Source organism: Triticum urartu, chromosome 4, assembly GCF_003073215.2.
Source record: "Triticum urartu cultivar G1812 chromosome 4, Tu2.1, whole genome shotgun sequence".
Classification (NCBI taxonomy): Eukaryota; Viridiplantae; Streptophyta; class Magnoliopsida; order Poales; family Poaceae; genus Triticum; species Triticum urartu.
The window spans coordinates 421,544,724-421,558,205 of record NC_053025.1 but is presented as its reverse complement, the minus strand read 5'-3'; the positions used below and the strand labels follow the sequence as shown (position 1 = coordinate 421,558,205).

General features: G+C 48.4%; 2 protein-coding genes across 2 annotated transcripts; both read right to left on the bottom strand.

The window, feature by feature from the left end:
• Positions 1-3,282: 3,282 nt before the first annotated feature.
• On the bottom strand, positions 3,283-5,425 carry LOC125553892 (guanylate kinase 2, chloroplastic/mitochondrial). Its single transcript, XM_048717543.1, is given in 5 exon segments — positions 3,283-3,913; positions 4,610-4,801; positions 4,894-5,025; positions 5,121-5,277; positions 5,279-5,425. Coding segments are annotated over 5 exon segments (861 nt in total). The 5' UTR covers positions 5,320-5,425; the 3' UTR covers positions 3,283-3,574.
• Positions 5,426-8,694: 3,269 nt separating this feature from the next.
• On the bottom strand, positions 8,695-13,077 carry LOC125551859 (probable inactive receptor kinase At5g10020). Its single transcript, XM_048715231.1, has 4 exons — positions 12,919-13,077; positions 11,575-12,812; positions 9,668-11,287; positions 8,695-9,577 (listed from the first exon to the last, which is right to left on the bottom strand). The coding sequence occupies exons 2-4, from the start codon at positions 12,488-12,490 to the stop codon at positions 8,979-8,981; spliced, it is 3,135 nt and encodes a 1,044-aa protein (XP_048571188.1). The 5' UTR covers positions 12,491-12,812; positions 12,919-13,077; the 3' UTR covers positions 8,695-8,978.
• Between the last annotated feature and the right edge of the window lie 405 nt (positions 13,078-13,482).

Sequence of the window (13,482 nt, the reverse complement as noted above, 5' to 3'; positions counted from 1 at the left end):
TGGGCTTGCAAATCCCAAAAGCTCTCTCCACATCTTTTCTAGCCGCCGCCTGAGCATTGTGGAAATCAAGTTCTTTCTTACCTTCTGGCTTTTTCAACGGCTTAACAAAGGTTTGCCACGTTGGATAGATCCCATCCGTTAGATAATAGCCATAGTTTTATGTACGGCCATTTGCTACAAACTGCACCGGTGGCAACTCGTCATTTGCAATCTTATTCATCAGTGGTGACCGGTTGACAACATTGATGTCATTCAAAGATCCAGGTATTCCAAAGAATGCATGCCAAATCCAAGTCTCTTGATCGGCCACCGCTTTAAGGATTATAGTGGAACCCTTTTTTTGGCCGTGGAATTGTCCATGCCATGCCTTTGGACAATTCTTCCAACTCCAATGCATGCAATCTATTGAGCCAAGCATGCCAGGAAAGCCGCGAGCTTTGTTCATCGCCAATAGCCTTGCGACGTTTTCAGCATTGGGAGATCTCAAATACTCCTCGCCAAACACTTGCATAATTCTGACTGCGAAGCGCTTGACACACATGATGGCTAGGCTCTCACCCATAGCCAAGTAATCATCAACTAGATCAGCCGGTATACCGTATGCCAACATACGCAAAGCGGCTGTCACCCTCTGAAAAGTGCTATGCCCGAGCTCTCCGGCGGCATTCCTCCTTTGCTGAAAAAAGCGGTCATGGCTCGCTAGTTTCTCTGCAATGCGCCTGAACAACTCGGTGCTCATCCTAAACCGGCGACGAAAATACGACTCGGGGTATGTGGGATTATCCGCAAAATAATGCCTGATCAATCTGTTGTGGGCATCGATCCTATCCCTCCAAATTTTCTGCCGACCCATAACCGAACCACCGTGCTTCGGTTTTTTATTGATATGCATAGCTAGTATCATTGCAAGATCCTCCTCCTCTTCCATATCAAATTCGTCTTCGGAAGAATTATACGACGAACTCATCTACAATTGTTCAATACTATGCTATAAAAAACTACAATCAACATGCACGAAATTCATGGCTTTTGAGCAATACATACCTTCTAGGCGTTTTGTCGAACACCTGACGGGCGCCGAGCGACAGCGAGCGTGCGGGCGCTGTTCGTCGGAGGACCAGCACGCGCGAGGGGCGGCGGGACTAGAGGGGGGGCAGAGAAGCCGCCGCGGGGCGGGGATAGGCCGGGAAAGCGGCGGAACTGTCGGCGGCGGGGCCCGGCTGGATGGGGGGGGTGGGAGGTGCGAGCGAGCGCGCGGGAGCGGGCGCAGCAAATAAGCGGCACGTGATTGAGTTTCAGCCCGCTCGCTGAACTACATATGCCGCGCCCGCTGGAGCAACTATTCCGTTTGCGCGCACGCTAAAACGGGGAATTTTGCGGCGCGGCGCTAGTCTGGGGCAGCTGTTGGAGATGCTCTAATCACCTTTCCATGATACCTTCTAAGCTACAACGGCGCTTTGGTTTGAAATAAGCTCTACACGAAAAATATGCACATCAATGTTGTCATTTCATTCAGACAACATGCTCCTAATTTTTTGGATTGTATATCTTGAATATTGTGCTAATGTTTGAAGATTTTTTAGACAAATTTGGGCAAAATCTTCTTGCACAGTCGACCGTTTGAATTTTTCTTTGACCACTAACTTCATCTTGCTGTTTCACATGACTTTTGTGTTGCATGTTTTATATTTCAGCGATCGTGGATGAGTGCATCTACATCTCATGTTATACCACACAAACGTGTTCATGTGGGCATGTTATGAAAACCAATGAATTTTGGCAGAATCTTCGCACCCGGTCAACCGTTTGAAATTTCCTTTGACTACTAGGTTCATCTCACTGTTTCACACGATTTTCGTGTTGTATGTTTATGTATTAACGATCGTGGACGAGTAGATCTACATCTCCTACTATGTCATACAAACGTGTTCATGTGGGCATGTTATGAAAACCGATGAATTTTGGCAAAATCTTCGCACCCGGTCGACCGTTTGAAATTTCCTTTGACTAGTAGCTTCATAGATCTACGTCTCCCTACGAGTGTACATCATGTCACACTTGGGCGTCAATGGGCTGAAAAACAATTCATGCCCAGCGGTTTGGTGGCCGTTTGATGCTTACGTGACCGTTGGATGAGCATCTGAGGGCTGCCACACCTTCTTCTACCTGCAACTGGCCTTCTCTTATTTCTTGAGCATCATATTTCTGCTCTAGGTAAGTTCACCACATGAATAAGAGGTGAGATTAATCATTGTGCATTCGCAAGCAAACAGCAGCATGTTGCATCTGAGGAGAAAATGTTAGTAACCAAACAATCTTGTGTAAGTTTCTTCTCAGCATTGCTCAGGAGGATGCATGTAACCAAACAAGCATTGCTCAGGAGGATGCAGGTAACCAAACAATCTGCACAGCGTGGTTTTTACCTGTATATTCACCTAGCCAGGCCGAACTCCTCACCGGAAGCGAGAAAGTGATGTGAGTAACCAAACACGCCAAAAGTATATGCATCATGGGTTGCATTTTTTTTCGGGCAGGAAGGTCGTTGTTTAAACATGTGTTATCTTCCCCCCTAACCAAAATTTGAGGTTGTTCAGTTTGTAACTAATAAGTTTGGCTTTGATTGCCGCACCTAAGGTAAGGCAAGCTTGACAAGCTTAGTGGTTGTTTGGTTCGCTTAGACAAGATGTTTTTTTGCCATACTAGGGTCTCACATCACATACTCCCTCCGCTCCTAAATATAAGTCTTTGTAGAGATTCCACTATGGATTACATACGAAGCAAAATGAATAAATCTACACTCCAAAATGCATCTATATACATCCGTATGTGGTTCATAATGAAATCTCTACAAAGACTTATATTTAGGAACGGAGGGAGTGCATTTCAAAACGTGGTACAAGATCCCTTTAGGCATGCCAACTTGTAACTTCAATATTATTGAACAAAACTTGGCCAAGTTTGGCAAAAAGAATGTGTGGCAAAATGTGCATTACAAGGCCTAGAACCAAAGAGTCCGTAGCCTGTAGTTCAACAACGAGACCAAACTTTTATATGTTCTCTTTCCATGTACAAGAAAAAAGAGAGGCTAGTTTCATCAGTAAAGCTTATTATAAATCAAGCGTATCAGCATTGCATACAAATGATTTTTTTAAGAGGCTTCTCAAATACCCCCTCCGTCCCATAATATAAGATCTTATTACATCCAATATGCAAGTATATTGGATGTAATAAGATCTTACATTATGAGACGGAGGGAGTAGATGTTTGGTGCAGTTTTACAGGAAAATACAAACTGAAAAGTATTAAAAAGGGCAATTTTTAGCCAGGAATGTTTGAACGAGAATGTTAATTGAATATACATCCCAGCAAAGATCGAGTACATTGCCCTTCAGCATTGTGCGAAAGTTAACTCTCCAGGATATCTCAGTATGTAAAGCCCTCATGACTTGGCACTGTGCTGAACTTTCTGGCTACTGTTCCAAGCAAAGTCAGTCAAATTTGTCAATCCTAATTTCATCGCACTAGATCGAACTTGTACTGATCAAAGTGACAGGTATGGACATATGAGCTTTAACTAGATCTGGACATTACGCTTTTGGACTTTTGCCTTCTCAGCATCAATGATAGACTCAACCTGTTTAACAGCATCCTCAAGCTTCCCTTCAGCATTGACAACAACGTAGTCAAAATATTTCATCCGCCTCACCTCCTCTCTGGCTGTTGCAATTCTGACAAGAAGCATGTCTGTAGTTTCAGTTTTACGGTGAATGAGCCTTTTGACAAGTGCCTCCTCGCTCTCTGCAACTAGAAAGATGAAAATTGCAGATTCGCCAAGTATCTCTCTCAAAGTTGCTGCTCCTTGAATGTCGACTCTCAAGACAATGTCATGTCCTTTGGCCATGTAATCACGGATCTGCGTGTCAAAGTGATAAATATGAGTACTTAAGCCAGATGGTTCTATGAACTTTGCTAGTCATAAACTGATATGATCTAATTGAGTTTCATGTGCGCTTTAGATTAGAATGCTTGTGTTGTGATGTTGGGTTTGGCGACATTTTGATGGGAAAACTAGTATTCCACTGTTTGTCTATTCAGAAGTCATAAAATTCAGTTATCAGAAATAGGTCAAGAGAGCATTTCTATTACTTAAACTTTACCATCACAAACAAACAGGACAGGTAACCAAATGATATATTATATGCAGTTATCACACATTACTACAAGGAACTGGAGAAGAAACACAAGGAAAAAAAGTGCCTACAGCTGAGAATTGGCATCAGTAGGTTCGACAATCTACACTATGGTTGAAGCTGTGTCACAGCTATAAACATAAAGTATAATTGTTGATGCCGTTTACATGGCTGTAAATATTTGCAAACGTTATTAGCTTATATCTATATAATTTTCAGGCAATCAACGAAACATAGGTTTGCAGACAACTCATATTATACTTTGGTCATCAACCCAACAACACATGCTGGATAATTCTGGTTTCTGTAAGACGAATATGAGCAGCCTTCTAATTCTAGTACACTAAATTGATTGACAGAGATATTGAACAAGCTTGGTTTCGATATAATAATGTAGAAAAGGTGAAGTGATAGCACACCTGCTGCTTGGGAATCCCCTTGTATTCCCCATAAACAAGCGCATACTCAAGCAACTCCTCCCTTTCAATCATGGTGAGGAACGCCTCCTTGGTGACAAAGTGATAGTCCTTCCCGTCAACTTCACCTGGCCGAATTGCTCTGCTCGTCGCCGTAACAACAAAATGGATCTCTTCCCTCTCCTCTTGCAGCCTCTGGTGAACAGTTCAAACCCGACATTTCAAACAGGCAACCAAACAAACAGCAAGGCCGCATTACAAGAAGGGTAGGGGTTGCGCGGCATCACCTTGATGACTGCATCCTTGCCGACGCCGCTCGGGCCACTGATGACGAGGATCATCGGCTCCGGCGGCGGCGCCAGCGGTTCGGAGCTAAACGTGGTGCCCAGCGCCGCCTCCAGCCCCCGGAACAGCTGATCCTACAATGCCACACCACAACACAAACACCACAATAAGCTTTAGGTGGAGGTGAGAGAAATCTGACAGCCGCGGCAACATGGAATTAGACCAATACCTTGTCGGAGAAGGACGGGGGCGGCGGAGGAGGCGGCGGCGGGAGACGGGAAGAGTGGTGCCACCCGGAGGAGGAGGAGGAGGACATGAGGCGGCGGGGGGGGGGGGGGGGGGGGGGGGGGGCCCGGGGGTGGAAGGGGGCATCTCGCAAGGAAGGCGGAACGAGCGAGGGCGGAGGAGAAGCGCCGGGAGAGAAGCATCGGGAAGGTTGCGCGACGAGAGGAAGGGGCGGAGGATGTGGGGATTGCTGGATTGGAAAGGGAGACGAAGGAGGAGAGGGTTTGAGGGGTTTTGACGGCAGCGACCGGTGAGATTCGTGTTAGTCACATCATTAGGTCCGTGAGGGCAAGCGCGTGTCTACCAGTGTGACATTAGGACATCTCTAATGCTAACTCTTAAACCGCTTGCATTGGTCCGGACCAAACGCAGTACCCTATCGATCAATAAAAGGGTACCCCGGCGGCAGCAAACTCGACACCGTATCAAGGCAGAGCCTCCTCTAGTGGTCGTCGCCATCGCCGCCCCGCCAACCCCCTTCCCCCCTCCCGCATCGCCCACGGACGTCGAGTAACCAGATTCCGCCCAAGCCGCCCCGCCGCCGCTAGCACGCCACCACCATCGCGCAGACCTCTCGTGCAACCACCGCCGTTCCGCCACCTCCCACCCTCAACGTAGCTGAGCGCCCCCTTGTCACCGCGCCCCATGCAAGCGTTACACCCTCGTCGACTTGTTGCCGCCCGCGTCGCGATCCGCCAGCCGAGGAAGGGGGAATGGCCATGTTGTAGCCACCGTCGACCAACAGCCGTGCCCAAGGAGATGCAAGGGAGGCATGATGGCCAGGTCGAGCTAGGGCTCACCTATCGCCGCTTGCGGGATCAACAGGGGGAAAGGGGGTTTTTTTTGGGGGGGGGGGGGGGGAGGGGAAGGGGTCTTCAAACTTGGGTACCCAGAGGGACTAGTCGAAGATTTGCAACTCGACAACTACCGATTTCTAGATCTAAACTGTAGATAGCGACAATTAATATGAATTGAAGGAAGTACAACTTTCATAGGCCCTGTTTGGTTCGGCTTTTATCGACGGATTTCGCTGCCGCGCAGCAGAATCTGAACCAAATGGCGAACCCAGCAGAATCCGATTCCAGAAATTCGCTGCCAAAATCTGAACCAAAAGTGAAAGCAGCCCGGGACATGTTTTTTCAAAATCTGATTTCGCTGCGGGCCAAAATCTGAAAAAGCTGTATCAGCTGGTTTGCCAAATGACCTGTATCTTTTTCACATCAGATTTTCCAAAGCTGTTTTTCCACAGCAAATTTTTCACAGCTGCTTTTAGAAATCCACAGCCGAACCAAACAAGGCCATAGTGTGACTCGTTCACTTATAGATTAATAAAATTGATGAAATTATAAGTGTAAATAGCCATGAAGTTTTATGCTTAGATCTCTGCGTAATGTATTCCGAGGCTTTCTAGTTGAGTTGTATTTCGTAACTTTTGCCGGTTGGATTTGCATTAAACTTGTGACATGCGAACAAGCATATCAAAGTTGTGACATGTGAGCCACAAGAGAATTTTATGGCCTTGCCTTGCCTGGTTGTCTTTGCCTCTTCCCTCGACAAAGCATAGGTTCTTGCTGAGGTTCTTACAAAAGCATATGTTCTTGCTCGAAGCCCTCTCTCACGGCAGCGTTGCTTATGGTGTAGGAAGCGTACAGTTTTTCTCCATGAATCAGATACGGGATGGCGAACAATAATGTGGTCTCTTCCGTCGCTCATTGTAGTTTCTGACGAACCAACCAAACTGTTAATGGTCCTTGTGGAGTTCAACAGATTCTTTCTCGGGTCTGCAATATTATACAATCTCTTTGCTTACTGTGTCGTCTGATTAATTGACTGAAATAGCTCCAATGATCTCAAAAGTGACGATAGGCTGCTGCATCAAGGGATGCGCCCTGAAAGAGCAAAACATGAGCGCCTAGCAGGTTGCATCAGGCCGACTCCAATGCGCGACCGCTTTTGGTCCGTTCTAATTCGTTTCGATCGAAACACACAGAAAACATGGCCCAAGGCACCAACGCAAACAAACAAATGTCTCTTTTTTGTTCGTCCGTGATCAATTTTCGATCCAAATTTATGTTGCGTTTGCGTCGAAACGGACAAAGCGCAGCGTGCGGGACGCACGCCCTTGTCCTCCGCCTGGCCTGCCCGTAAGAGGCACAACGTTCCCATTTCCCTCTTTCCTTCCAAAAACTCTCCCGTCCTCCCTCTCTCGCTATGGCCACCGCCCACCGCCCCAAACAACGCCACCGCCGCGATCCCAACCGCCAACGACGTCTGTCCCACGGCCCCGAAGAAGAAACCCAAGATGGCGCTCATGCCGGCGTAGTTCGCCCAAGAAATGGCAAAGAGGGCTAGCCGAGGGGCCGTTACTCCGAAGAGGAAGGCCGCCGTCGACACCGCCACCGCGCAACACAAGGCCGCTGTTGAGAACCACGAAGGCCCTCGTTGCCAAGGCCACTCATACAGTGACACAACATACCCTCCTCATGCTAGGGTTTAGCCGACCCACGCCAGCCATTCTTACCGCCGACGCCGTGTCGCGGTGTACACTTGCTCGTCGGTCGTTCGCCCTCCATAGGGGCAGTCGCCAAGCTCCTCCACAACATCGTAGACGGGCGGTCTCCATCCGTCGCACGACCATGGTGCGACCTGCTTCTCCACATAGCCGGACGGCAGCGTGACCGCGCCAGACGGCAGTGTGACCGCGCCAGTCACCCCGCTCCGGCGACCAACAACGACCTCAATGTCACGCCTGGGTCCGGCGCCGGCCCGTCGGCCACCGGGATGCAAAAGAAGCGGCCGCGGGCGATCCCTACGGCTAACCTGCTTGACGCCCGCAAGCTGTTCGACGAAACTCCCAAATCCGACGTCGGCGCAAGATGACCCGGCCTACTTCGACGATTTCATGGAGAACATCATCTACAAGGGTCATGGCCAAGCCTTCCACCTCGAGGGCCATGGCCAAGCCTTCGATCCCGATGAAACCCAAAGCCAAGACGGTCACGACCAAGATGGTGTCGAGCACATTGGTGGCCACGAGGACCAAGAAGCGACCCTGGGTGATTTTTTTGTAGTCAGGCATCTGTGTCAGCCGTTGGCGCTCTGGCAGCGCCAACATGAATTATGGACGTTGGCATCGTTATGGGCGTAGACTATTTTAGCTTTATTTCAATTTTCATGGCAGCCCGGACAAAATGCGTCTACCGGTTGGTCGTATCAGCTAAGTTTGGACAACACCCTTTTGCCCGACCCAAACAAACAGAATCCAGATAAAACGACATCCGGGTTTGGGGTCGCGTGTTGGAGTTGGCCTTACAGATTCGGTTCACGCCGCGACGGCTTACCGAGTAACAAGAATAATCATTTTACCTTTGCCATCTTCCTCAAAAGAAGGTGTGATCACCACTGTGTTTCTTCTTGTTTGGCAGATCTTTCAGCTCCTGGCAAAGATTTAAGCGCGGAGCATATAGCTATATACATTTGGTTATTTGATTGTATAATAATCATGTAAACCATGAAAAAGAACAACGAATCAATGCAACCTTCTTATTTCCTATCACATGTTCAGAATCGCAATGCACAAACACATTCTCACACAAGTCATCTAGTGCTACAATTGTGAACTAATAATAACTAAAAAAAATGTATGAACGCTTCCCAGGAAGAGGAACCCAACCAATGAAATGCTCAAAAGAGACTACACACATAGCCAAAAAAAACCTAACACCCTGTTAGTATACCCTGCTCCCTCCAGAGTCTCGAGAACCTGATGTGAGTACGAGATGTACGCCACTCCCGCTCCCCGTCACGACGACGACGACGACAGGGACGAGAGGTCCTCGAACACCGTCCGTATCTCCGGCCTCTCCGATGCGGATCGGATACACCGGATGGCGATGTGCAGCATGTCCTCCAGCTTGTTAGATGCGCCCCCTGAGCTTTCAGTTTCAACAATGCGCCCGTCGAAGCACTCGGAAGCACGCTCCTCCCTTGCCAGCATCCTCACCCAGTCCGTCAGGTCGACCGCGCCATCGCTCACACAAATGATCTCCCCCGCGATCCTCCCTGTCAAAAGCTCAAGCAGGATGACGCCAAAGGCATACACGTCGCTCTTCAGAGACGGGCATGGCTTGCTGGTGCTCGCAAACTCTGGAGGGGAGTACCCAAGGGCCCCTGCATTCAGGACCTGCTCAGCCATGCCCACCGGAGTCATCAGCCTGTGAAGGCTGTAGTCAGTTACCAGAGCAGACGGGCTCGAGTCCTGAAGCAGGACGTTGGACGACTTGAGGTTGCCATGTGGGATCACCCGCTCATTGTGCAGGTAATCTAGACAGTGGGCAATGCTGATCGCGATGTCAAGCCGCTGGCCCACCGACAGAGGTGCAAGATCCCGCTCTTCAATCTCTGAAAGATGACAGAAAAGAAATGCATCAGAATACATACGAATCAGCTGCCGCTAGAATTTGATGGAGAGAGAGAGCTGAAAGCCATTACCAGACAGGTAGGTAGACAGAGATGTGGCATCTACATAGTCTGATATGATGATCCTCTCGTGCTCTTTGGGGCCCCAGTAGTAGCCTCGCAGTGAGACTAGACTGGGATGTTTGACGCTGCCGAGCTTCTTTATCTCACGGGAAAACTCTTTCTTGCTCTTAGCAAACCCCTCCTTCAGCCACTTCACTGTCAGCACATATCCATTGTCAAGAGTAGCCTTGTAGGATGTCCCGTGACAGCTCCGGCCGATCATCTCTGCCGGAGCACGAGAGAGCTCTTCCGCTGTAAACAACACAGAATTGTCGAAAAGATGCAAGTCCCCGACCAGTTTGTCGGGAGAGTGCACTCTCAAGATGGAGTGATGGTGGTGTGAGCGCACATCAGAAGGTGATGATATCAATGAAGGCATAGAAGACGCTGAGCTATCTTTAAGGCTAGAAATGCTACCAGTTGGCTGATCCACACATTGTGCTTCATGCTGTCCTTCCATGCCACCACGGGGCACGGAAATGCCTCCATACTCTGCAGACGGTGATGATCCTAGCGACACATCGTGCATTTCAGAACTTGGAATTTCTGCACGTCTCTGAGGAGCACCCTGTCCTTGATTTACAGAATTCTTATGTTGGCCCTTACCTTTTTCGCTGCTCTTCCAGTTAGAGATCTTCCAATGGACAAGTAAAAGGACAATGATCCCGGTAACAAAGACAATAACACATGCAATCAATGCATACAGAATTCCACGCTTCATACCATGTTTCCTCCCACCTGATCCTTCAGGACTATTTGGTGACCCAGAGCGGGGAAGAACAAGTAGTTCATTCCCTGGATGGAAAGATGAATCAGGAAATTTTAGCAAACTGCTCGGAACGGGGCCAGAGAAATTGTTGTATGATACATTGAACTCTACAAGATCGTCTGGGAGGCCATCAGGTATGCTACCATCGAAATGGTTGCTTGACAAGTCAATGTGCAGTAAATGCTTTAGCTTGGTGATTGATGTTGGGATTTGCCCAGTAAAGTTGTTCAGGCAGAGATCCAACAACACCAATCCACTCAAACGACCGATGCCCGAAGGCAGTGGACCACCAAAAGAATTGTTTGAAAGATCAAGAAATGAAAGGTTTGAAGTCTGTACAGGAAAAACTGACAGGTCTACAGTAGTTGAATTGTTGGTTTCAGAACTGGGAAGAGGCAGAGTTCCTGCGAAATTGTTTCCTGAAAGATTAAGATAGGTCAGCTTAGCTGCTGTAAAGAGATTTTTAGGTAAAGCTCCATGGAACTGATTGAGGCTAAGATCTATGGCAATCAACTCAGGATAGGTTCCGAGAACAGTTGGCAATTCTCCTGCTAGCAAGTTATTAGAAATCCTCAATGAAGTCAGCCTCAAAAATTGGGTAGTCTGACCGGGCCAAGTTCCTGTTAATCTATTTGAGCTCAAATCAATCATCTCAACATAATCTCCCCATGTATGGACAACTGATATGTTCCCTGAAAGCATGTTTCTACTCAAATCAACCACTGAACAGCTCCCAAATGTGATTGGTAAAGTTCCCTGAAGGCTGTTGGATGACAGATTCAGGTACTTCAGATTCACTGACGTTACACGCCTAATTGGACCTGTGCAATACAAGGGTTTAGATAAAATTAGAGGCAATCGACATTGTGATTAGTAATCGCAACACATCATCATTTACAAACATAGTATGGATTGATTCGGTGCTATAGAGGTTATTATGGCAACGGAAAAAAATCGTTTGCATGGGTTATTACACTGCAACATATTAATTGTTCAAGCATAAGGCAAATGTGGTAGTAGTACGAACGACAAGTTTAATAACGGAAAGCTTAAAACAACTTCTTTTTAACACAATCCTGTGCAATGAAGAGTAGAAAAAAAAATCTACCTGTGAGCTGGTTGCAGCTAAGGTCGAGTTGAGTCAACACCATGGAGGTCTCCCGAAATAGCGCTTCTGGAATGGACCCCGAGAACTTATTGTTCTGCAGAAGCAACACCTTGAGGGAGATCATGAAGTTAAACGACGGGACGTTGCCAGTAAGCGCATTGTAACTTGCGTCGAACACCTCGAGGCTGTCGAACAAAGGCGTGGGATCGCTCGCAAACACTGGCCCTGACAGCACATTATGGCTAACATTCAGGTACTGCAGAGTGGTAGCCACAGATGAGTTATCAGAGATTGATGCCAGGGACCCCGAGAACTGGTTGCAGCTGAAATCAACATGGACCGGGCTCTGCAGCTGTGCAAATATGTCATCCAATTTGCCGACGAAGCCGTTGCCACGGAGATCCAAGTACTTCAGTTTCCTCAGGCTTCTGAAACCCACCGGCAATGCACCACCGAAGCCATTGGAGGAGAGATTGAGATGTCCCAGGTTACTCAGTTTGGTCAATTCTGCCGGAATGGAGCCGATGAATCTGTTGTTGGACAGATCCAGGTGCTGCAAGGAAGCAAGAGACCCCAGCGCACGGGGCAAGACCCCTTCCAATTTGTTGCCGGACAGGGACAGGTTCTGAAGCATCGTCATCCTTGCGAGCGCCGACAAGCTGGCGTTGCCCACAAGCCCAATGCCATCGAACGCTATGTAAAGAATCTGGCCGCCGTTGCACTGCACGCCATGCCAATCGACGGGGCAGCCGTCGGAATCCGACGAACTGGTCGGGTTCCATGGAGCGGCCTGGCGGCGGGACGGGTCTTGCCGGATGCCCCTGCCGAACTCCAGCAGCGCTTCCATGTCCGAGCCAGCCACTGCGGCGGCGCCGGATGCGGCCCAAATCCAGAAACACAGGATGACGAGCCGCATTGCAAGATCCAACCTTGAAGCCAGACGAAGCGATAATGTGGGTGGCGGTAGGTAGGTGGGTAGGGTTTAAGGCACTTGGAGTTGAGATGAAAGATTAAGGATGAAATATTTTGGGGATTTTTCTCGGCACCGAACTCGGGGCCAAGAAAAAGGGGGAAATTGCGGCAAATGAATGAGCGCAAGAAGCTGCGGTGCGGGGAAAATTCCAACCAAAATCACTGCGAGTGTGAGCTGGGTAATTTGGTGTTGGGGCTCCAGCTCCCAGGCAAACACATCCAGGTGCGAAACTGGGAGCGAGAACTTGGCAGTGTGGCCAAGAACCCTGCAATCCGAACGGAAGCAAACACTCAGCTGAAGATGCCAGATTAGTAGACACAAACAAAATGGAGCGAGCTCAAGGAGGGAGGGAGTGAGGGTAAGCTGCACACCTAGACTCGCCCGGGTGGTTGCTCCTCTCTCTGATTGGAATCTTAAGGAATTTGGTCTGATGGCTACAGAATGCAGCGGCTACCTTTTGGGGCAGCAGCAAGGGGAGACCGGGCAAACGGAGAGCTCATGGCCTTGCCCGTGCTCGGCGTGTACACTGCTGGTACCGGGGAGCAGGTGAAAAGAGAATTAAAAGGGTCCGGTGACACTGCAGGACTGGGGGCACATTTCACGTTGAGATTGTCAACTCAAAAGTGTGTCACTGCAAAAAAAGAAAAGGGTCTGGATTTACTTTTAAGGAAAAGTGATCTGTAAAGCGGAAGCAAAACAAGGCGAGGCTTTCCCTGACAAATCACAAAGTTACCAGCACCAGCAGCAGCAGGGAGGAGGGAAGAAAAGCAAATTCTTAGCCGCCGGGATTATCCGAGAAATCTTATCAGTGTTACTATTACTTCTTACTACAATCGAAAGAATATGCTACTAGCAATAATAATTGAGTTATTCTAGGTCGGATACTAGGATGATGAGAAAATAATCTGGGACACTCAGAATAAAATCTGAGAAAG